The sequence below is a fragment of the Pagrus pagrus genome (genome assembly GCF_965226575.1).
Source record: "Pagrus pagrus genome assembly, chromosome: 9".
NCBI classification, from domain to species: Eukaryota; Metazoa; Chordata; class Actinopteri; order Spariformes; family Sparidae; genus Pagrus; species Pagrus pagrus.
The window spans coordinates 23,479,808-23,505,827 of NC_140193.1; the positions used below are offsets into that span (position 1 = coordinate 23,479,808).

At 40.5% G+C, this 26,020-nt stretch overlaps 2 protein-coding genes across 6 annotated transcripts in view; one reads left to right on the forward strand and one right to left on the reverse strand.

The window, feature by feature from the left end:
- Positions 1-10,172, reverse strand: part of nalcn (sodium leak channel, non-selective) — an 86,804-nt gene extending 76,632 nt beyond the window's left edge. Inside the window, exons 1-8 of one of the 5 annotated variants that reach the window (XM_084361547.1) lie at positions 10,031-10,172; positions 6,885-6,946; positions 5,934-6,012; positions 4,441-4,552; positions 4,165-4,226; positions 3,247-3,387; positions 2,380-2,562; positions 119-202 (exon numbers count right to left, since the gene is read on the reverse strand). In XM_084361547.1, the coding sequence (XP_084217673.1) occupies positions 119-202; positions 2,380-2,562; positions 3,247-3,387; positions 4,165-4,206 (450 nt within the window). In that variant the 5' untranslated portion in view covers positions 4,207-4,226; positions 4,441-4,552; positions 5,934-6,012; positions 6,885-6,946; positions 10,031-10,172. The remainder of the gene's footprint in view (positions 1-118; positions 203-2,379; positions 2,563-3,246; positions 3,388-4,164; positions 4,227-4,440; positions 4,553-5,933; positions 6,013-6,884; positions 6,947-10,030) is intronic. The other 4 variants (XM_084361548.1, XM_084361546.1, XM_084361550.1 and 1 more) reach the window with 4 other exon arrangements.
- A 2,802-nt stretch (positions 10,173-12,974) lies between these two features.
- The window catches only part of itgbl1 (integrin, beta-like 1), a 52,394-nt gene continuing 39,348 nt past the window's right edge, over positions 12,975-26,020 (forward strand). The window contains exons 1-2 of the mRNA XM_084362950.1: positions 12,975-13,229; positions 17,631-17,833. Coding sequence (XP_084219076.1) covers positions 13,138-13,229; positions 17,631-17,833 — 295 coding nt within the window. The 5' untranslated portion in view covers positions 12,975-13,137. The remainder of the gene's footprint in view (positions 13,230-17,630; positions 17,834-26,020) is intronic.

Below are 26,020 nucleotides of genomic sequence, written 5' to 3' on the forward strand. Positions count from 1 at the left end.
AAAATAGCAACTACTACAATCTAACTTTCTGACGTCAAGCTGTACAAGAATTGAATTTGGAATTTGAAAAAGAATGGCAATTGCAGAGAAACGTGTAATAAGAAATGCTGCAATATACCTGCAGCACCAGGGACACCCAGATGAAAAACACCATGAATCCATCAAACACACACCAGCGATCCTTGACATAGGAGTTATCCCCCTGTGCAGAGAGAAGCAGAGCGAGAGGAGACATCAACGGTGAGACAAAAAGGTCAAAAAAGAGAGAATAATTGGAAAAGAAGAGCAGGAGCAAGAAATATCAACATGAATAAATATACAACTGAATATGAACATCTTCACTATCCAAGGCCATATTTTTCAAGAAAGCTGATGTTTTCTACCAATTAGAAAACATCCTGTCATATTTTCAGGCTTTAATAATGCTAGCCCTCGTGGCTCTGAAAATTACCCATAAGTGCAAACCATCGCCTCCTGAAAAACTGCCACAGAAGCTTTTATCGTGATAGCCTTCATGTGAAACAGTAATGGTATAGCAATGTTCGAGGAAAACAAAACAAACTGAATCTGTGTCCATTTTGACAGACCACAGTATTCAAACAGCCGCATTTTTAAAATGATAAGACTAAAATGATTAAGCCCCAGAAGTGTGAACAAACTGAAATGTCATGGGGCCTGCAAAAATGGGCAGCTTAATTACCACTTACAGGGAGAGTCTGTAAGAAGCTCTTAGGGGGTCAGTCTTCCACAGGAAGCTGCAAATAGGAGGGTGTGTTTGAAAACACTCTACCATGTTGGATCACACACTGACAAGAGCAAAAGCATGCAATTACTTTACCAGGCTATGGGGATCATTTGTTTTGTGTGGGCACTTTCATGAACTGGCAACAAAATACAACGTTCTGGTGTCCACAACTGAGGTTATAGACATGTCAGATACAGTACATCCACTCTCATCCATATTTAAGTACTTAATGATTTAAAATTTAGAAACCTAGAAATGTGCTATGAGTGGGCCACGTTGAATTTGACCTCTCCATTTAACAGACAAAGGTTGGTTTTATCTGCCTTAAAAACTAAGAGAAACACTGCGAGAACGAAAAGAAGAAGAAATGTTCACGCTTTCACGCTATTTTCATGCACTGGAGGACAATTCTCCTCCGGTGCCTCCCTGCTTGTTATCCTTGATTTGACAATTAAGCTGTCCACACTTTTTATGGCAGTAATTACGGGCCTTTCATCTGCCAGCTGTCTGTTCCTGGATGCTTCTATAGAACATTATCTGTCTACCTAGGATTTGAATTGTGTTGATTCATCTGAATTTACAGCTAATTACTACGAGTGAGGATGAATTTAAAGTGTGACTAAAATCCCACGCAGCACAAAAAGGCCACACCCCGGAATATTATCGACTGAGATGACGGACCAATATGTGGTCAATCCAAGTGTAAACCCACTGTGATGTCACCCATTGGATTGTGGACTACCGTTCTGAAGCCTCGAGTTTGGTCGTATGTGAGCACATTTGGAAAAGTGGGTGGAGCTGGGGAGGACATGTGTTGCTACACCTCTATCCCAATTGGACACTCAGGACACAGGCACACCATGGTAGCGACTTGTCAATCACAAGGTAGACACGCCCTAAAGCATATGCAGTCGTTTTTCCTTGAAAAGCCACTATGATTTACAAAATGAACATCATGATGTACTGAATAAGACTAAGACCATACTGTTTATTGAGGCCCTAAATTAAGTGATAAGTAGGGTCTTTTTTTCATAAGCATACATACATCTGACTTCTTTTGGTGGTGGAGACACCCTCTGCTGACTATTAGAAAGAATACAGGTTGAAAGTACTTCAACATTACCTTCACTTTTCAGACCTCGAAGCTTCATCCATGTTATACAGTCAATGGGTCAATCAGGTCTCTACTTGGTCAGTGGATATTGGGGTTCCCTTTGTCCTTGTCCACTAAATTTCACAAAAACTGGCTAAAAAGCTATGTCTGTACTGAAGATGAACTCTTCAGTGTCCCTTTTTTGAGATACATACTGCTAGCCCACAAATACAAGGATCGAAAGGAAAACAATGCCCACATAAACAGATTAGAAAAAAAAAACATCCTGTCTATCAAAAAACTTAATAACTTATTAATTTATTTTCAGAAATTCACCCAATAACTCAGTAGGATGTCATTTGTGAGTAGTTTCCAAGTCACAATGAAACAGCATTTTACTCTTACGTTGGAAGTATTTTATGTTTCTTTTGTTGGTATTTATTGTGTCGGTATTGTGGAACAAAAAATGGTGTCACTATTTTTTATAACTTGTTGTCACCTAACTTTGGTAATGTCATAATGTAACCATGTCAGCAGCTACCTTGATGATTCCTCTGATGTGCATCTTGGCAATCATCTCAGCGGTGTAGAGGAACATGAGCAGTGTGTCCAGAGTGAACGTCACATACTGCAACGGAGGGTAATGCTCAAATGTCTTGGGGGTGTTCATACACACAGAGATGACACTGATGATGGCACAGGCCCGCAGAAGAGTGTGCACCCACTGGAGGAAGAGGACAAAAGAAGAAATAACGGTGCTTAAAAAGGATAGTTATATTCTTCGCTGTCAAGCTTTATTAATATTCTCGCCATATTTTTAGAAACAAATTATGAAGGGAGATACATCAGCAAGTGTGACTTAAAGGGGCAGTTCAACCCAAATTGGAGGTTTCCTTCTTCTCTCCAACATAATGCAACTAGATAGCACTCTTGTGGTGCTCAAAGCACCCAAAAAAAATACATTTGAAATATTCAAATCACAATGGCTCTTTCTAGAAATACTTACCTCGTTACTCAAGGTAATCCACAGACCTTGTTGTGAGTAGTTTCATGTAGGAAACAATTTTCTTTCTACTGAAAAAAACTGCCAACTGTATCACTGCGCTTAGGGAACTATTCCTCAGTTGGCAATTGCCTTTCAGCATAAAGAAAATAGTTCGTACATGAAACTGCTCACAACAGGCTATGTAGATCTTCAGTAACGGGGTCATGATTTCTGGAAAGAGACATTGCTGTTGAGTTAGAACCATCTGGTTCCATTATATTTGAGAGAAGGCACACATCTCTACTAAGGCTGATTTCTCCAAAACTCAGCAACTCACACCAAAATAATCTAGATGGATAAAGAGCACTACAGGTAAGAGAAAATAAATGTTGTATTAACACACATGCAAGTTAGTACGCTTACTGGTTTGTTGATCCAGAAGATGTCAGCGCTGTCTGCGAGGGTCTCATCCGGCCCAAAGTCGGTCATGGGCTGGGCCTCGACCCGTGAGCTCTGTTTCCTCTTCAGCATGCTGGGGCTTGCTGTGCTATACAGAGAGTGGATCTGACAGAGAGAGGGAGGCGGACCACACAGTGACCAAAGCTACATGAGGAACAGGAGAAGACTCTGGCTGCATCCAAGTCTGGGCAGTGGAAGTTCTACTTTTTTATAACTTCAATCATGTGTATTATTATCTAAATAAATAAATATTAATGTGTACTTAATGCAGTACACCCAGTACTCAGAGGCGAGGCACTTTTTCTGGCAGATATGGCCACTTTAACAGTAAATGAGTTATACCATAGCACTTCTTAAACAAATGAATAACTGTACAAAGCTTAGCTTAGCCAATACTTAAATATAGTATTAAATACAATGTGTATCAATAGTGTCTTTTAGATGATACTGAATGTAGTGTTAAGCTTTATTATTCTGTGATGTGCATTCAGCAAAATAAACTACCCTGACTTGAATTGCCAGAACGGGATATGTACTTTAGAATTAAACATGTGTTGCATTGTTGAATGGCCACCGTGATACACAACGTAGCACACATGGAACACAGGACAAGTGTATCCACATAGGAACAGCGCCAGTAACTTACCATTTGAAAAGATCACAAGTGATCTTCATCATACTGAACACCAAGGCGCCAGTAGATTAAGCTTTGCAACTTACTGTACAGTGTGAGGTGGTGTGATCTGGTGTTACCTGTGTGTGTCCATGATTGTGTTTATGTTTGTGTGCACGTGTGAATGCAGAAAAAACAAAAGTGTACAGGCTGTTTTTGACATAAGAACACAAGAAATGACACTCTGAATGGAGACAAAGCGCACATACCAAAGGGAAAAGTAAAGCTGAAATTGCTCCAGCACTGCACATAACATGCGATCAGGCATACCCTGTAAATAACACACAACAGTTAGTCAACATCATGGCTTATATGGTGTACAGTACACTACCCACATCTACAATACGCTCATAGAGACAGAAATGCCCACCACGTCTGACATCAAGGCATATATGCGACACACTCTGGGAGTGAGTGAGTGAGTGAGTGACTGAGGTGTTGTGGAAAAAAGGAAGATGGGGTGGAGGAGGACCAGGGGGACTCACTGTGAGGCTCCTCATTGGTGCGTTCATCCCCAGGTCACAGAGGGGTGGAGAGACCAACCAGAGAGAGAGACTAGAGATGCAAAAAGGAGAATGTCCTAAAGGCCTGGAGGTCCTGCGGCAGCGTCAGTGAATGGTAGCAGTTGTTAGAGCAGTAAAGAGGGGTGAGACAACATTTTCACAAGTGCAGCAAGGTGCAGCTTCAGCAGACATCTAAGCAATATATTTGGTACATAGAAACATACAGTCTGTCTTACCTCCAGTGGTTTGCAGCCATGCAGGCAGTTGTGGTTATAATTGTCCATATTTTGAGATATATTTGACACCCCAGTGCAATGTCTGTGAGCGCTCTCAGCAATTGAAACATCTCTTTTTAAAGAACAATTTCCCCATTACTCCAGCCCAGTTGCCAAATTAAAATGTTTGCATTTTAGGTTTCTGCAAACCACAGATACATAATATGTATACGTTTCATACTTATCATACTAACAATTCTACAATACGTGTCATATCATGTTCAGATTACATGTATATTGGCTGACTGTCATTTCAGAAGGTGGAGGGGATGATGGTGCTGTGACAGCTAGGCAAGATGGCTGTCAATTGAGAGACCACTGTTCCAGACAGTGTTTCAACATTTGTAAGCATGAAACCACTGGACATTTTATAATACGTCAGTACATTTTCCAGCCGTGTTAGTGGCATATTTTTAACGAGACAATTTCCAGATGTCTTTGTGGTGACAGAATCAGGTAAGCCAAAACAGGATCTTTTCTTAACCTTAAAGTGTTGTTTGTGCCAAAACCTGACCAAACTATAAGCACAACATAAAATTGTAACATAAAGAAGCATAAAGTTTTGAATTATCCACTGGTTACAGAAACGTGTATTGCCAGCATTTAGAGATTTGGGCTGTTTACTCTGGATAATCCACAGAACACTGCCAAAACTCTTCTTCTAGGAAGAGGCAGACAGTATTTTGTTTCTCATCCTGATTAATAGCGATTCTGAATAATAGTGATTCACTGGATAATAGCACAGAAAGAGACTTTGCTGTTTCAATTTTCAATTGTCAGTTTTCAATGCTGTGAGCCTTACAAGCTTCATTACACTGGGATAGAGGAGGCTGGCATCATAGAGACAGCTCAGAAAAACATCTGAACTATCTGCATGGCTAGACAGAAACTTGCAAACTTGTATGTACTATAATTTTGGTGAACCCATCCTTGAAGAGAACTGCCGTGAAATATGATTCAATAATTTGAGACAGTGAGGGCATATCAACTCAGAGATGAAACTAAACAATAGATTTAATTTGTAGATGTCTCTACTCATTTTAGGACCACACAGATAAACAAAAAAAGAAAGGGAAGACACACAATTTCCTAATTCCCTGATATAATGTGTCACTGCATCATTAGCACAGAGATTTGTTGTGTCATTTTTATCCCAATAGTTCCTACATGAAACTGCTCACAACAAGGTCCGTGGTTTACCTTGAGAAGCTGGGTCATGATTCCTGAGCAGCACAAGCCAAGTCCCATCTAGTTCCATTATATAGATGGACAAATAATGCTATAGGTAAGAGGAAAAATATATATTTTTAATTTGGGGGTGAACTGTCCATTTAAATCCTGTTAGGGCTCCCTCTTTTACAGCCCTTGGGCTGTGACAATTGCAAGGTCTGGTAGTCCTTCTTGAAAACAGACAACTCAAACATGAACAGGCGAAAAAATTACTAAAGAATATATCAAGTTGCAAATGGGCTGAAAAGTAATTTGCTGTCTCAAGCCAACAACACGTTTAACAAAATACAGTAAATAATTGAGATTTAAGATTTTGAACCCTTGAACTGACTGAAATTCAGTAAAGAATTCTTAAAAGTCACACAAGTGACAATAATGTTGCAAAAAAGGTAAAAGGAGACTACGAATCAAAGCATGGGGACAAAAACACTTTGTAAGGATGGGAATGCAGCTAGAACAATGTAACAGTATCACTCTTGTGTTTCCTTTTATGTTCTTACCAAGAAAAGAAACTGTCCATCCTATAAACCCCATGTAGTTAGAAGCAATTTCCTAGTGTAATTGCTACACTTAACATATGCAGATGGAGACGTGAGGAAGAGTGAAAACAAAATTACAGGGTCTAAGTGCTATTATGTGGGAGTATAGGTGGCAAAGACTGCAATTACTTTCCCATTTGGAGAGAGGACAAGTTCTTCACGGGCAGGATGCGATCACTGGGCAGATTAATTGTAACTGTGAGTATTTGTTGGAGTCTGAAAACTTTCTTCGCTCAAGTTTTTTTCTTGAAGAATACATGCTGTATCATTACAGCAGACAAGAAAAAGTTTGGTAGATGTGGGAAACACATTTGTATAGAGTTCTTCAACTCTCACACTCCTCTAGTGGAACTTTATACAAATGGGTCTCAAATAGGTGTACCTTGTTCAGATTTGTGGAGAGGATCTAGGCATTTCCAAGGTAATGGTGCTCTTACACAGCTCCTGAGGAGGGAGAGAGACAGTGGCCAAATTAACATTCACCATCCTTTTCATTTCCATGTTTGATTTAATTCTAAAAGTGCACTAATCAATATTTTACACAAACAATGGTAGTGTACAAGTGTAATATGAAAGGTGCTGCTAATGGTGATAAACACAGATAGTTATAACCCAACTCCAGTAGATTTTAGATTCTTTTTGTTTCTTGTTTTGATTTTTATGGCCCACAGACTCCACTCTCACTGACCTTGTTTCCAGCAGAAGCAGGCACATCTTTTCAGACAAAACGCTCTGATAAACCTACCAAACCCGCCCAGCACCAAACAGCAGACAAAGTTTGTAACAAGCTGATGAACATAATGAAGCATTTAGCAGCTCAAGAGCCAGACAGATAGTTCATCCAGTGGATGGTGAAGACTGAGATAGAGCTAAAGGGAGTGTAATATTGGATTTATATTCACCAGGTGGCCAGAAATACAACTCTACATGCTAATGTGTTTTATGATTGTTCATGTTTAATCGGGCAACCGCACACAATCGACATATAAACTTTATAGGATGATAATATGTACTGTCAATGCTGTAATTCAGAGGTTTGTCTGCCATTTGGTGCTGGGCAGGAAGTGTACAGTGGGTTTATCGGAGCTTTTCTGCTGAAAGCATCTGTCTGCTGCATCTGAAAATGACACTGATGAAAGCAGTGAGGTTGAACCAAAATGTTGTGGGCCATAAAACTAAAACAATGCGCTAAAAGATGCTACAATGCTCCAAAAAAATTCACAGCAGAGTTACATGAATTTTCTCTCTGAGTGTGACCTTTCACATTACATACATTTAAAAATATTTGTTAACCCTTATATACCACACAGTTCAACTGCCATGCATAATACATTTTATGTATATGATTTGTTGTGCAATACCTCTATTTCTATACGGCACTGTTTGCACTGTCACTACTACCTGCCTTAATTTATTTATATAAGGTGAGGACCTACCTCATCATAATTATCTTGTTAATGTACTTTCGGGCTGCACGATATATCGTATCAGCATCGACATCACAACGCAACAGTCACATTATAGGATATGCAATGACGAGCAAATAAGGCAAATAAACTCAGCTCTTTCACATTTTAGATGCGTTTTTCTTGTGTTTTTGCAGCAGTAAACACTAAAATCGCAGCACTTAATAAATATTAACAATGTCATCACTTTGTAGTTTGTCTGCCACTTAGTGGTTGTAACCATTGTGACTTCTCATTGTCAGTTTTTCCAATATAGTGCAGCCTTAATTGACCTTGTTTTTATCTTGTTTTCTCTGTTTTTAACCTTGTTTACTATTGTTCCTGGTCAATGATTGTTTTAAACATAACTTTGTTGTGTGCCTACCGCCTACAATGACAAATGAAGTGTCTTGTGTTTTATGTCTTATATTAGAAACATAATATAAGCATACAGTATGTGGAACACATGTTCATAAGCATTATGATGACTTAAAGTGGCAATCTCGAAGATTTCCAGAAGCAGCAATTGCAGGTCTACTTTTGGACCTCACTGCTTCCCAGAGATCCAGTGTAGCCTGTGTGAGGTCAGTCAGTTATCAGTTGGCAGCTTTGCCACGCCTCCATAACAACACCACATGAAATCGATTTGCACCTTTTTTTAAAGTTTCATCGTCCGCTGTTATTGGGCTTTTCCTTCTTTGTTCGGCCATGACCGTTAACAGTAACGTAAACTGTTTACTCCCAACGCTAGCAGAGACAGGGACAAACAAAACTGTTGTGTCGTGTGCAAACCACCTACTCTCTATGGCCGACCAACCACTGCTGGGTGGACACCTCACTAACTGTGCGCCACTTGTGATATTTTCCGGGCAAGTCGCCACCGACATCCAGTGTATATCTTTGGTATTATAGCACACGCAAGGGCTTTCATTAGTGGGCCATAGGCTCAGTCATCATTGTGTTACCTCATTCGGTGATAGTGACTTAACAGATATAAAAATCTTCGAGATAATTACTGTAAAGTAAAGGGTTAACGTTACTGTTAACGGTCATGGCCGAACAGACAAAGAAAAGACCAATAACAGCGCACGATGAAACTTTATAAAAAGGTGCAAATCGCTTTCATGTGGTGTTGTAATGGAGGTGTGGCAAAGCTGCCAACTGCCAACTGACTGAAGTCACACAGGCGACACTGGATCTCTAGGAAGCGGTGAGGTCCAAAAATACACCTGCAATTGCCACTTCTGGAAATCGTCTGATTGCCACTTTAATGTTGTGTCTCTCATTTGCATGTTAGAAAGTTATCTTACAACATGTATTACTACAATGTGTCATTATTACAGTTCTTTTTGCAGTATTTCAAAGAGAGATCAGCTGTCAGTATTTTCTCAAATTTCATGAATGCGTTTAAAAAATAATGGAGATAATTACACTATTACATGTGGGCATACTTTTAAAGAAAAAATATCTAAGCAATCTTCTTAATACTACAAACTACATGTGGAGCAGTTAAGATACATGTAAAGGCCCCACTATGGCCGCCACACTGGCCTCGCAGGCTTCAATGATCGACTGTGAAATCCTTAAAATCATTTTGGGGAAACTGCTCAGCCTCCGTAACAGCATACGACAAGCTGCTGCGGCTTAATAACTGCATTTAAAACGGCTGTCACACAGCTGGATGTGAAATGTATATCCATACTGAGACTGAACCCTGAATGAATGACATCCACGGAGCCAAGGTTACTATGGAAACGGGTGAGAGCTAAGGTGTTAGCTTACATCAGGCAAAAAAAACAAGCTAACACAGCATGTAAACACCAAATGTGGCCGAGCATAGGTCCTAAACGAAGCTAATACGATACGTGACAACCTGGCCACGTGATAGTGAAGCAAATACACGACAATATTTTTACCAAGGCCTACTCCGGAGGATGAGAATATCCCCACTTCCTGGAGAAGCAGCAAGCTAGCTCGCAGCAGCAGCAGCAGCCAGCGTCAGGTGCGTCCTTAAAGCACGGCAGCTGGATGTCCTCTAACATACACGACGAGCAGATTAAGAAAAACATACTGAATCACTTACGAGAGGAGGGTTTCCCTTATCTGCAGCGTGTCGTCCTGTCCAGTACATCAGCTGTTTTCCGGGTGTGTGTGTGTATGTATGTGTGTGTATGTGTGTGTGTGTAGGGACCGTGTGGGATAGTGCGGGAGCGCGCAGGCGGCAATCACATCAACAGCACGAGCTCATGCAGCGGAGGCGCGCGGCCGTCTCCATGGTAACAGTCGATGGTCCTCATGTTGCATCACAGTCAACCAAATAATTTTATTTGCCTCCATCATTATCACTCCTGCTATGGCTCTGTGGTGATCAGACGTGGCAGGCTACCAACCTCATTATAACAAGTGCAGTATTTTGATTTTTTAGATTTTTTTTTATTTTATATTGCTGTCCTTCCACATCACAAACCAGGAGGTGCTTATTGATCTGTAAATACATGCTTTTCTCACCATTAAAATTGCCAGGTAAAAAAAAAGCATGAAGTTTTCATGCCTACCTGTGACTGAAGTCCCCATAAATGATTAAGCAGAGTACAGTGCTGTCAGGTCAACTCAGAGCAGTGCAAGTCAGAGTTCCTGTGGGATGAAAGGTGCATGTCGCAAGATAAACTTCAGCCTGCTGCCCCTGTGTATGAAGTTAACATAGCTGTTCATAGGTCTCTCCTTTCTTTGGCCCGAGCATGTATCAGGAGGTTTGACTGCTGCCAGAGTACAAAATGTGCAGACGGTTGTCGTCGTAGTCCTGTACACTATGTACCATAACAATTAACTCTGTTTTATGCTGGATGGCCGCAAAAGCATTAAATCGATTCTGGATGGATTTCAATTCATAGATCAGTTTTGATAGTCCAAAAAAGTATCAAAAATTTCATCAGCTTATGAAGGCATGTCTGTTTACAATAACTTCCTCTAGAAAACTTCTGCATCACACAATAGCTTAACCAAAGTGTAAACATCAATTCATCTAAAATGCATGTTTTATGCATTCATGTCTCCTTAATAACAACACTCCTGCTAACATTATGTTTGAGACCTAATTTCTCCGCAGACTAAATAACATTACAGCTTGAGTTTAACTGGCAGTTAGTCCCAGATTTGGTTGTTATAGATGTCAGAGATGTAAGCAAAGTAACACAGTACATAGAGTAAGAACAGCAGAAAACATCTGATAGGTCGTACTACAGTGCTTAACTCTATATCTTTAGATGCTACAGTTACTGCTGAAAATGACAGAAAAGAACCAAGTTTGCTGATTTCAGATATCTCTGTTGTGATAGTTCTTGTTAGCACCATGCCATGGTAAAAAAAAAAACAAAAGCTGAAGAATACCATTACCAGTTTCCACATGTTAATTGCCTTGTTCAAACAAAATGAGTAAGCACTCAATTATATTAGCAAGCTGTGTGCAATCCAAGAAACCTGTCTAAGATGGAAGGGACATGACATCATCTAATGTCGCATTGTTGCCAGGGTTTGGTGCTAGTTCTGTCGTAGCCTATGGGAGATGCATGGACAAGCAGACTAGAATCAAGCATATCTATGTCGTATGACCTTTGATGAAGAAATACCTTCATAAAAGAAATAATACACTTCAGAAAATAGTCTAATGACGGATTTTTCAAATGGGTGCATTAGATTATTTGCTGATAGTCATGTGCCCTCATTCTTTTATAGTTTCCTTTCTGCAATGGGGAAGCATTATATTTACATCATTGGTTGCTTATATGGATCATTTAAACAAATTACTGTAGTATGTAGTAGTTATTTTGAAGTATCATAGTTAAGGGTAATTGGGGAGAAATTGCCCTACTAATTTCAGTGATGTAGTTACTGCAGAATCCTCAGTGAAGACATGAAAAAAGTTCTGGTGAACTCATCGTTATATTGAACGATTCAATGAATTCAGCCTTCCCAATATGACAAAACTAGTGTAACCATTTGAAATAAGTAAAAGAAAAAGAGCACACACAACTCAAATCGAGATTTTACACAATCATTTAAGGACCTATTTGTAAGAAAATGTTTATTTTTGAGTCTCACTCCCAACATGTCAAAAACTGGCGTCCTATAATCCCAAAGTGTCAGGTTTTTTTTTTTACTTTTCTTACTAATAGGAATTAAATTACAGGTGGGACAATTAATTCAGTCCCCCATGAACATTAGATCATGAGGAGGATGTGGGGTGGTGGTGGATGTGCAGGGATTAGCAAAGTAATAAGAATGAACCACGTGATTTCAATCAGTTAAAAGTTCTTTCTCTTAGACTTGTAGCAGGTGGAACTAATACCACTAACGAAGCCCAGTGAGCCCCAGTGAGTCACTGTTGTCAACACTGTGTCCTTGGAACTGGCAAAACATAGCAGGATGCAGTCAGGGCAAAAGAAAACAAAGATAGGCTATGTGACTCCTTGGTCCAAACTGGATGGTAGTACCTAGTCACTGAATGTGTGTTGTAATTACCGCAGTACTGTTTAAAGCACTCTTGATTCTCCACAATAGGTAAGGCACAGGTGTCACTAATAACATTAACGATGGCTCTGTCACTTCCAAGTGTCCCAGTCATTACAGTATGACAGCGAGCCAGCCACGACCAGTGTGAAGACGAAATTCAGCCATCATTAATTTATTAATCACACCTGAGCTTTTCCTGTTGTAACATTTTAAAAACGTCTTCAGAGAAAAGACCTGTTAGAGGCAGGGATTGATTTTGGCGCTCATTTATAATTAACAACATCAAAAAGATAGATAGGTTAAAACAAAACAAAAAAAAAACATATAGCACCACAGAGAGATCATGTGGAAAAGAAAGGGGGAACAATAAAACAAAACATAAAAAATACAGTCTGCTTCTAATTACATCTCAAACTGGTGACTTAACTTTTCTTTTTGGCAGTTTTCCCTGCTCCAGCTCCTGCCCAGGACTGTGTCTGAGAGTCAAGACTAATCAAAGGCACTTGTATGTAGAGGACTGTTGGCCTCTGAAGGGATCGAGCCAGTTCAGGCCAGCCTGCTGCTCCTTCTCTTCTTTTCTTTTCCCCTCTCACTCTCTCACCCTGTCCTGTCTGTTTAAGGAGAGAAAGATTGGGAAATTCCTTCAAGCTACTTTACTTCAGGTTTCTGTGGGATTTAAACATGCACACTGAGGTTTTGGTACAGTCCATGTTAGTGCCGTTGTTTCTGATTCTGCTCTCTGCCGTGGAGGACACTTTGTTACAATCGGTGAGGTGAGTTTTCCGCACAGCTTTGTTTTTTCATGTTTATTTTGGGCTAGTCTAGAGAGCAAGAAGGAAGAGGGAGGTGCAGAGTTTTGCTGACAAAGACAACATTTGCAGATTACAATGTGGAAAAGTTTTTAGGAGTGCCTATACATGTAGTTTGCACTTGCAGTTATTTTGTGCAGTTTCTTTACGGTGCTGTACTTGCCTATAATCCTGCATGCCAAGCAATGGGCAGGTCTGCTCTTTCCATTATTACCGTTGCATAGCACCTATTTAAAACTTTAAGACATTTGCAGATTTCTCTTTTGGACATGTCAGCTGACATGAATTACCATAACATTGTTATGACAGCTGTAGTTGTTGTGGGTATGGTGCAGAAGAAGCTTTAGTGACATTTTGGCTGGAGCGAGGGTTATGAGTTTCCAAAGCTTTTACTGAGCAATAATCTGAGCCACAAATCAAATTTTAAAAGATAAGGAGAGAATTCAAAAACATGCGTGTTAAAGACTTGTAACTTGTTCTCTTTTGGATTTTTACAAAATGCAAAACTCGATTTTTCAAAAATATTACATTTAATAGGAATCAAGTGTGAAAACGGAAAGGATGAAGGAAGGAATTGGCAGAAATATGAGTGTGAAAGACTAATTTCTGTTTACCTTGGCCTTAAACAGTAGAGCCTCAGTTAGCAGTACTGTAAATGTTGCCATATGACTCAGCTGCAGAGGGGGTGTTTACTTCAAGCAGGTGCACCATGCCTGTGTAGTGATTATATTGTGTACATAGCACTTACAGCCTTTATTGGACAGCAGTGGCAAACCCATGCATGCTTTACCACAGAAATCAACAGCTCCACCTCCTAAGAATCCAGGTGATTAGTGTTTTCTTCCGTTTTAATGATGTATATCCAAACAATACCTACCTTGTTTGTCCACAAGGTCATAACAACCTGTCATTGTCAGAAAGAGTGGGTGTGAAACTAAAACAAGGTGTGAACTAAGAACACAGGTTAGGCTGTGTGACGGGCTATTACACCTCGGGGTGTCCCGATTCTGGTTGGGATGAAGGGGTAGGACGAAGTGTGACGGCTACATGGCCTTCCAAACTGAAGTTTTCAGAGACACACTTCAATCCGAGGATAATGAGAACTCTCTGTTGTTTCGATGGCATAATGCATTGTCTCTTGGAACAATCACTACTAGTTTGCTGATGTCTTGCTAGCTCACTAGCTACGTAGCTAATGTTACACTCTTATTGCTGATTTGTGCCTGCCAGTTTTTTCAGTGTTGCATTCCCTCACATTGATGATATATTTTGCCAAAGATTGAACAAAATTCCATCAGTAAAGATGCAGCCATTTGTAGGCCTACCGCTCCATTAATAAGAATGCAGACCGGCAGGGTAGGAGCACGGGCCGCTTATGATAGCCTATAAAGCAAAGCTGGTGGCCAGGTAATGAAGCAGTGTCCTTTTTTATTTGATGACTTGATTGGCGAACAAATTGCGAGTGTCCATGCTTTTCTATCGCCCTCAGATAAATGGTAAGAGGCACTGTGATTACAGTATGCCAGGATTGCCACAGCAACACGAGAGAAATCACCACAGCTGAAGACGCCAAATTGGAAGTGTCTGTTTGCATTTGTTCACATGCTACTGACAACAACTGATGACATATGAGGGTCTTGAAAGGTTGTCCCATTTCATAGGGGGAGATTTTAACCACTAACCCTTTTAACTCTGTTTTGAAGGGCAAGGAGGCACTCGAAAACAAGAGGTATGGGTACAATTTGTAAGAGGGATTGAGCCCTTAAGAGATGTTTTTATTATGTCATTTCTAAAAGCTTACTACCAGCTCACAACATGATAATCTATTACAGTACAACTTTAATCAGACATTTCCACAATTTGCATTTTGAGCATGTCAAAGGCCATTTCGTCAGAATCAGCGGTGTGAGAAGTATGATTACTGACCAGTGTTTTTCCTCTAATGCAGTCACAGAACAAGTAGACATGGTGGTGGTCAGTGAGCATGAGTTTTTGTCCTTGTGTTATGTTCAAATTATTTTGAGTTTGCGTAATAGCATCAGCAGTTTTTAACAGAAGCAGTGAGGTGGCACTACTTGGGCTTTCTCAACTTTTTTGGTCCTTAGTGTGTCACTTAACAGTAGGTTGCTCACTGAGCATAAACACATTGTATCTGCAATTGTATTCTATCTTCTGGCAATAGGATTATTTCTGTAACTAAATATGTAGCTGGCTAACAGGCTACTTCTTTCTCTTGTTTATTTTGGTGATTTAACTTAGTGCCTTCCTGAAACATTTGTTTCATATTTTTATATTTTTTTCACATTTGATGAATATTCAGATTTTACACCAGGTGAAGATAGCCGCCTCCGTGTTTGTTTATTATAATGGAATACACTTACAGTGCATGGATAGGTTAAATGAAAAAAAGCCTCTTATATTATCATATTTGATTTCATTCCCACTCTCACTCCACAAAAGATGCCAAAGATGATCATACCTCGACCTAAATTAGGGTAGACACAGCATTTTCAGTCCCCTTTTGTTAGATCCCAGTTCCTTTCCGGCCTTCTACAGTGTGGCAGTAACATCAAGAGCCTCAGTTATTTTCATTCCCACAGAGGATATGTGTTACAGTATGCCAGAGCACATACAGGACAGACAAAAACTATGCCATTTTTTTCTTTTTTCTGAAGAGACAGATGGAAAATGCGTCGAGCTGCACTGTCCTGGACGTAAAAGAATACCTGCTGTTTTACAGCAGCAACTGTTTGAGGGAAATCTCCTCAATGGATCCAAATGGCTCCATTGAAAAAACCCACATCCCTACAGGAAGGACCCACTGAGGGACTGACAGGGACACAGTTAGCCACTGCTGCCTCACCCCCTATAGGAAGCATCCTGAGACCAGATGTAAAATTTGGTTTACAGTGTTATGGTGCAGCCATTGCTTGTTTGATGGCAACTTTGATCTACCAGTTTGTTTGAAATCAGGGCACATCCATTTAAATTCAGTTGAAATTTCCACCAAAACTGTAAACTTGTTTTATGGCGCTGAAGAAAAGCCAGAGATGCAGGTTTGTAATGTGGCAAAAGGGAGACCCCCCCACACACACTCTGAAAGTGAAGCCTGAAAGGGGAACATCCACACCATCAATGTCTTCCTTGCCATCTTCTACATAACCCCTTCATGGCAAAGTCCCATGCTGCTGAGGCATCAAGGGAAGTACCCTGCAGAACAAACAAATGTGTCAGCAGCAGTACAAGCCCACAACAGATGTACCAATCCTGATGAAGAGTGTCCAAGTTTAATACCTTCTGTTAACACTTCCTCATTACAATGCACCACATTGTACAGGTGAGAAAGTGATCCTTGTATGGCTCTACATCTGGCAGTGATGAGGAAAAATGAAGATGATTAGCAACTGTCTGAAGTCTCAGCTTACTGCTCACTATTGAGTAAGCTATTTATTGTCTGTTACATTGGGTCTAGTGATTTATTGGACGAGGCCATGCTTGACCACACGTAGTCATCTCAGTGTAATGTTGTCAAAGGAATTGATTAAGGCTCATCCTGATACGCAGACACATTCAGCGCACTACTCAGCAGAGGAGTGTGGTCAGGCCTAAAGAGGGCTGTCAGTGGGTGAGGCCTGTGTGAAATGAAACTTGTATAACCCCCCTGATGACACATGGAACACACACACTCTGTATTTCATTTAGTGGGAGCGTCAGGAACACTTGATCTGTTGATTGTTTGAAATGTGTCTACTGTTTCCACACTGGATCGTTTGGCAGGGCAGGAATAGAAAAAGAATGTCAGGCACAGCCAAACGAAACAAATCTCGCGGAGAGATCCCATGCAGTCACAACAAAGCTCTGCAACAGCTGCTGGAGTGTGCTCGATGAAAGGTGAAGCTGTTCCTGTGCTGTTTGATTTGTTTGATTTATTAGCCTAATCCTTCACGTTCTGTTATTTTGTCTTACCAAGGCGTTTGTTTTTCCTTGATGTAGAACTAAAATGGCTGGCTGTGGTCCGAGAAGTCACATTCTTCCCACTATAATTCATCTCAGACTTTTCTTCCTTCAATATGTTGTAGTGTATCCACAAATTGAATGGAAGTTCACGTGTCAGGCTCAAATTTGTATGGTCTGTCTTTACCTTGCAGCTAAACACTGTTGAACTAAGTGTATGTGCAGAAACACTGTACACAAGGAACATCTTGAATAGGTAGGTCTCTGCTGATGTATGAAGGTGGACATGTCTGAACAAAGGTATTTTGGCTCAGATGTGGTATTTTGTATTTCAAACAGACACAGGTGGCAGCCAACTTGACTCTTCACCTCCATAGCTACATAAAAACTGACCTTCATTCTTTTCCCCAGCCAGGTGGGTGGTGTGTGTAAGCTGTCCACAGAGTCGTCCCTGCGCCGCTGCAGGACGCCTGATGGCAAGATCTGCAGTGGGAGGGGCAAGTGCGACTGCGGCATCTGCTTCTGCACGGCCACAGATCCTGGGAAGTTCTACGGTCCACGCTGCGAGTGCCACGACTGGGTCTGTGCGACATATAATGGGAAAACTTGCAACGGTGCGTACAATGACACGTGTATTAACAAATAACACAGCAAGATTTTTTTGTGAGTTTCATTAGAAGAGTACTGCACAGGCACATGGATCCACTTATTTTACTACTTGCTATGGTTGTTAGCAATGGGTCAGTAAGTGGTGCAGCAGATCTCCTCACTGTGAACTTGCAAATGGACTCTCCAGCTGACACCGAGTGTGTGTTTAAGCCAGATGCATGGAAGAATAGGGAGCTTAAGGGTGTAAGCCAAAAACCTACAAGATTTATTCAGGTTTTTATTGTCTTGTTCGTTTGATATGATCTCAAACAGAGAAACACGCACTTCACAGTCTCAGTGATTTTAGAGTATGTTGGTTTCACATGTGTTTCCTTCTTCCTTGCCAAATCAGAGGGGTGCAGTATTGTGTCTTTGAGAGCCCTGCATCACCTTGGCAGCACTTCAAAGGCTTTCATTGGTAACAGACAGCTGGTTGGTTCCTGCACTTTACCGAGGCATTAGCTGTTGTTGGGAGGCACAGCTTTGAACTTAGCCTGTTGCCTGCAAATTTTTACAAGTTCTCAGAAAAAACATCCACACTCAAGAACAAGTTGTCTCTTGAGACACTTTCCACTTTGCACATTAATTTTCCAAGATGAACCCAGACTCTTATTTAACAACAAAAAAACTATGTCTCTAGAATAAGGAGCTTAGTTTGTCAGCTGTTCTAATTTACTGAGTTTATTAAGCTGGATGGATATCATCATAAGCTTATATCATAGAAAGGCCAATTTATCAGGTAAACCTACTGCAGTAAAATACGACAGTCCTGCAATAAATCCTACCTCGATGAATGTTACATTGTTCAGTTTTCAGCTGCAGCTAGTTTAGGTTGACTTAACTTTACAGTCCTTTTTAGAGGCAGCAGTTTATGGGGCTCTTTTCTTGGAGCTGCTATAATCAATATTTTTATATTAACAATCAATCAAAATGGCTACATGTAGTGTGAAAGGGATAGCTCGTGGTGGGAAGAGTTATCATCAGACCTTGACGTTCCCCCGCAGATCTATGAAGCTTTATGTCTTTTAACTTATTATTATTGTTTTATGGGACACCACAACTTTACTGTGGTTCACTCTTATCAGCATTGTTTTCAGATGCAGCTGTTTTCAGCAATGAAGCTCCAAATTACCACTGCACGCTACCTGCCCAGCACCAAACATATGACCAGACAAAATTAGCAACTAGTGGTGCATTTTGCAGCTAAAGAGTCCGATATTTCCCCCAGGAGTAGGTCAAAGCAAAAGAAACTTAAACAGCTCCACATGCATTTTCTTTTCAAAATAAAAGTCAGTTTGACGTTTGCTATTTGACATCAAACATCGGGATATTGGATAATGTCTAATATTGGCCCAAACCTACAACTAAAGGATTGGATTTCTCTTTAATGGTAATTTTATTGAAGAAGCCAAAGTTATCAACATACCAAATTCTACATACCTGTCTAGGACCAAGTGGGCAATTTGTTTTCTGTTCATCTGTCAATTATTTTCACCTTCACTTTGCTGAATTTGCCCCATCAGCCATGAGCATAAAATGCAATGTCACAAATGAAATTCTCTGAAGAAAAATCTCCTTCTGCTTACTTTTAAGTGGTTAACGTTCTACTTCCTGCAAAACTTTGCCAGGGAAAATGTAAGCATAGGCTCATCTGCTCTGCTTGCACTAAATAATTTCATTGGATTTTGCAGAGGATCGGACCCCTGGTGAAAGGCATTAAGAATAACTGTATAGAAATGGCCAATCTTCTCGCTAAAGATTGCTAAGGTGGTCACATAGAGGTATTATTATATTGAGACTTTTTTACAACCATTTAAAAACTCATTGTAGTATATTTAACTATGAGGTCTTTCAGGAGACAGTAGTTTATGGCTGTTGAAAATTAGTAAATTTTACTCAGAGGTTTTTCGAATATTTAGCCAACCCTCAGAGGAAACACTTCTCAGTATAATTCAGTTCTACTGCACAACACTCTCTAAAATCACCATTTCAACAAAAACTGAGGATTAGAAGTCTCACAAAGATAGAAGTTCTTGCAGAGCTATTTTGTTGGACTGCATTAGTTTTAAAGTGAAAGAGGACTGGCTGCAACCTGTCCCCAAGACTTGCCATTATCAGATGATATACCCTGGAAGTTGTGTGAGAGGCTGCTCCCTCTGTGTTGATGTAAAGAAAAAAGGACCCTCATCTGTTTGTTCGGTGTCCTCTGTAGTCGCTGGGCTATGAGTGTCAGGGTTTAATGGAGATATGTGTGCATCCAGAGCAGGTCTAATGGAGAGATGCGTGCATGTGTGTGTGCGTGCACGTGAGGGGTAGGGTGATTTATTTGGGGAGACAAGTTGGCTGCTGTGAGGAGCTCATTATGGTTCAGCAGTCTGGAGCAAGAAGGCCCTGCTTCAGCCTGATAATGGGGTTTCACTCACTGGTACACAGACTGCAAATGGAACCGAGATGTATCAGAAGAGGGATGGGTTTTCACACCAAGACACACTGGACACACACACACACACACATACACACACACACACACACACACACACACACACACACACACACACACACACACACACAGGATCAGGCTCTCATAGTGTAACATTTATGTGCACAAATATGCACAACCAACCACATACTCTCACATTCATATGCCTGTGTGCATAAAGGGCCCAGGATAATATTCAAAGCATATTGATAAGAATACACACACACACACACACACACACACACACACACTCCCTCCCCCCAGTTGCTCAATGGGCCATACAGCATGCATGGTCTGCTGTCTGACACTGGCAGCCAATTTCTCTCCCCGCAGCTCCCTTATCTCTGCCTCTCACAACTGCCCTGCTGATAAGATCCAATAGATTTTTTCTCCTTAGGGATAAACTCTGTGTTTTTCCTTTCCAAAAACATTAGCTTTCCTGGCACTGGAATGGTCTCTTAGCTTGGATGGCATTCACCAGGCAAACACGGGCTCCTTCAGATCCTCTCAATTAGAGCAACATTTCAAACCGGATGAAGAAGATGAGGATGATACATTTTAAAATTTAGATCTGATTAACACATTTTAAAAATCCATGTTGTTAACATTTCTTGTCCGGTTGAGTAAAACCCATGAGTAAAAAAAAAAGAAAAGCCTTTATTACATTCAATTCCATTTTTAACTGTGAAGAGTGCCCTCGCTTTGAAATGAGGTCCACTTCTTTTTCATTGGGAGCGTGTATCATCTTTCCTTTTGTTGAGTGGGTTTCCTTTGGGTGCAGTCAATAGACATGTCAGCCAACTGAACTGGAAACTCTACATTTATATACTATATGTGTATTCATAAAGATGAATATAATAAACCCCCCAGGGTGTTCTTGCCCAATGCATGCTGGGATACAGGTATTATAGAAGCATGTGCCAGTAGTTCATATACTAAAATGTCCCTGTTCTCTGCAGGAATGATTAGAGGAGAATGAGTACAGTAGATCTCCTGTTCATTTTTTTTTTTTTTTAAAGAAAAAGAGCTGTACGTTCTTTCTACATTTGTAATACTTTCTTGTCCTCAGAAAAGGCACAGGCATGCTCCTCAGTTCAAGATGTTTTCCTTTTTTTTGGTGTGATCCTCTACTTATAAAGTATCTCAGTTTAGATTATTAAAATTATCATTACCACTGGTTGTAAACCTATTGTAGGAATTATTTAGAATGCTTCTGTGTTGAGGGAAATCAATGATATCAAAATTTAAAATAGAAATGTACACTGTTAAATTAGCCTCCCACTTCATCAGTCTACTGTGTGCATGATTGTACTACAAAGTGGTGCATTGAATTGTTTGGGCAGCAAGACAAAGACAGCAAGGCAAGAAAAAAAAAAATCTGTTATATTTCTTAAAGGGGCTCTGTCGAACTTCTGTGTCGTAGTGGAAGCCAGTCATTGGTTAGTTGATGTTAGCAGACCCCTTTGTAAATCTAAGTTAACGTTAGCTTCTGTTGCTCTGTGTTAGTGGAGTGGAGAGAGCCGCTGAGACGCCTAAGTCGCGTAAAAATACTTCACAATGAAATCCACAGCAGCATTTAAGTACTTCAACAAATCGTCAACAGGCTTTTACAGGCGACTGGTAGAGACGGGGAAGGTCTCATATACTGTATCATATTTTGTTAAAATCCACTCACATATGGCCAATAAATAAGTGTAATACAATACATTCAAATTATTACATAGAGCCCCTTTAAAAAGCCCACTACGGCTAGAATGTTACTTGATCCATTGCAAGAAAAGCTGCCAGTGCTGTTGCACACTATTTGTACAATGGAATCTTCCATGATGATGCTGAAAATACATCTTTTGCATCCAAATGTAATGGAACTTATTCGTGAGGGATGTTCGTGTAGCAAGAGGTAATATTTAAGTTTTAGTTTAGCAGAGTTGGTGTGGATTTTAAACACACAGGCACTGATGCTGTTACTCACATGTTTTTCCTCCCTCTGGTACATCCCATCTTGTAGCAGAGCAATGGTATGATGACCTGGACTAACATCTGTTCACCAACTGTGCAAAACCTTCCTGTCATCGCGCTCCTCTGTTAGTTTCTGACTGTGTTTTTCTCTCAAAAGAAATAGCCGACAGTACATGATAAACAGAACCTCTGAGCATTTAACCCTGTTTGTGAGTGTTTGAAGGAATATTAAAACCAAGCTCTTGTGGTCATTTTGTAATTATGTCACTCCCTGTGGTCACTGATGAGGGCCAACGTGGCAATGTTTCCATTCTCTCTTTCACAGCCTTTCCCTCTTTTTCCACTCATTGATGAGCCACGTGAAACCTCTCTCCCGCCTCGCTCTTGCTGTCTCTCTCTCTCTCTCACTCTCTTCCTGTCTGTGCTGAGCCGAGCAAAGTGTTTTTCTCTGGTGTGTGCGTTCAGACAGGCTGTGCTTCTCTGCGATTTATGGTCTTTTTCTATTGTCAGAAACACACAGGGTGGTCCGGGCTCTGCAGGCTAGCATTGTCACTATGAAAAAAAACCCACTTGTAATTACAACACTTGTCAGTAATTACTGTTACAATATTGGGTAGCAATAGACCATTATATCAAGACTCAACCCCTCAGCGAGCAATCATCTTTGAGTTCAATCTTCATCGGAACGCAATGATTTATTTAATTTTTTTCTTTTAACAACACTTAGTGTAATGGCACGTAAAATGTTTGATCGCACTCGAGTCAATAGTTCTCTCTTGTACCATCCCTCTAGCCACTGATGTGGATTGAGGCAGAAAGCCAAGTGTGTCTGCGACCCAAAACAGTCTGTACCCTAATGATTCTGGCAGACTTTATCATACTGGTCTCCTCTCACCTGACCTCAAAGGAGCAGTTAAAATGGTGGCACAGTCAGAGTCTAAACCCATTTTCCCCCTGATTGATGGTTGTTTTGGGGTTCTCTAAGAACACATTTTAGCCTCTCTGACTCTCTTTTCAAGGCTATGGGTTCCTGGCACAGTCCCCAGCCTCTGTGCCCCCCTGCTAGAGCCAGAGGAGATCCCACACAGGGGGGTTTGATGTCGGCAGCACGTACTGTAAGAAGTCAGTTTGTCCAGTGCCGTTCCAAAGCAAACCCCTCTAGATCCACTTTCTGTCAGTATTACATAAGCTTATGATGTTGCTTCCAATATGGATATAGACAGATGATATAAACATGGGAAAACAACTCGCGAATGGCAGCCTGTCCAAACTGACTAATAGGTTTAGTACATCATTTCTGTTGATTTCCCAAAGAGAGGGAGAAAAAACAGAAAATAGGGACCCACAGTGGAATGCAGTACTTGAGCCATTACAGCCCATTAAATTGTTCATCTCTGTGATTTTTTTTTTTCTGGTACATATTTTGATGTGCTCTCACTTAGATATTCTGAGCTTTGCTGGGCAGTGTGCCTGTGTGGTGAGTCACCTAATGATTCCAGCGTGGGCCGCAAGGAGAAAAAGCCACTCAAGTGTATCCAAGTCCACTAGTAAAAGGCTATTTTGATTGGCACCACTAACAGCTGCCAAAGACTTTATTTTGCAGCAGCAAGTGGTTCTGCATTGCTGCGATCAGTCCTGTAGAAGGTTTAAAAAAATCTTTAGAGGGATCGCAAAGTTGACAAATGAACGCCCAGAGAAATGTACAGAAAATAACGGAGGGATGAAGAGCGGGAGTTCCTCGTTTTGAGGCGCAGAGAATGAGTTATTACCTGAGACAGGTGTCTCCCAGACCTTTTCCACTGAACACGAGCTGACTAGCTGCCGTTTCACGCTCCGCAAGCCACAGGGGGAGGAAAGCAAGGAGGAATAATTACTCACTGAAATGAGTGCCATGTTATGGAGAACAGGATCTAAACAAAGTAAGTGGGGAAATGTCATTTGGAGATGAAAAATCAATTGCAAGTAATAAATGAGCACAGACAGTCTGAGTTTTTTTAGATTTGCAATATGTAATGCATGTCTTACATTCAAGTGTTGCTGAAATCTCAGAATAGGCCTGAGATTGCCTCAAACGTAAGTGAGGTATGTGTTTTCTGCTCACGGAGAGGAAATTAGTTCTGGTACACATATTTAACCAGTAATCACTCAAAACTGATGAATTATTATGTTCCATACAAACCTATTTCCGTTCTTAATCTCTCTCAATATCACACTTTGTTTATCATTAAGCAGGAACAAGTTAAATTCTAAACCTGAAATTAGCTCGCTGCATGACTCACCATCCCCTCGTCATGGACAATTAATCATGGTAACGCACCATCACCTGTTATTACTGTCCTTGATGCTGGCACAGATGCAGCCTCTCTTTCCGACACTATTGGATGTATCCAGGCGCTGGTTGGACCCTGATTGGCTGAGCGCATGTGTCCGTCGCTGGAGTGTGGGATGGACCCTGACACCCATGTCACAGAGAATTGCTGCTCAGGAAGCACCAGGAAAGATAAACTGTCGACAGACAGCCACCTTCCCACACATAAACTTTTGCCCAGCAGACAAAGAGGGGCCGTTTTATATGTCAGAGTGATTACCAAGTGGAGATTAATGGGGGCTAGTGGGTGGGAGCGACTTGGTAATATTCTGCTGAATTAAATTGGAGAGACCTTAATCTAATTCTGTTTTTCAGCGATTGTGCGGTAGTTCCCACCCGCAAACAAAATGATGAATCCAAGAAGAAATGCCCACACACATAATCTTATTCTGATTATCTCCACGAGTCTGTGTTGAGTGTGTAAAATCAAATAATAACCACAGAGCAATACAATACTGTAGTAGCAAATGTACAGTGGCTGTGGTCTACAATAGAACTGAATCACAAATTACTTTAAAAGCAGCTTTGCTTGTGATGTGTGTGACAGTCTCAGCACCCAGAGAGGTCTGCGTGTTAGAGCAGACAGCACATAAGAGAATGCCCTTTGCTTTAAAAGATCGTGGCTGATTTATATGTGACTATATTGCAATAATATGGAATTTTGAACAATGTTCTATTTTTAAATTACTTTATATTTTTACAGAGTTGGGGGAAAGATTTCAATGCTTTGACAGCCAGCAGAAAGCACACTCTAATCTCTGCCCCTCCATTTTTACAGTTTGTATATCAGCAACCCAGTATCATGCCAGTTTGTGAAATAGTTCAAAAAATTAATCTATAGGATTTGTGTACATGGGCACGAGTTGTCCATTATTTTTTTTGTGAAAAGTTTGAAATGGAGAATTAGTGTTCATGTACACGAATCCTAGTGACCAAATTTCATCAATATTGCATTATCTGATTTTTGTTAACACAAAACCAGAATCATCTTTCCCCAGCCTTTACCAAAGTGAATCAAATATCAAAAATAATAATTTATTGCCCAAGCATCCTAATCCGTTCTCTCAGCCTTCTTCTTTTCTTTGTCTCCCTTGTTTGTGTACTTTGTTGAGGCATAAACCAAACCACAGACTAGATTCGTAAATGGAATGTTTCATTCACTCATAGAAACATGGTGCAGACACAAAAGATAGTCGTGCTGAGAGTCAGAAGAGCAATTTAACATTTTCTACCCAGGTACACATTAAAATGTGTGACAATTTCACAAACTTCAGTGAACATTATATTGAACCTTGAAATTTCTCTAAAATCAGTTTGTAGATTGTATTGTACCTGTGCTGCCGCTTC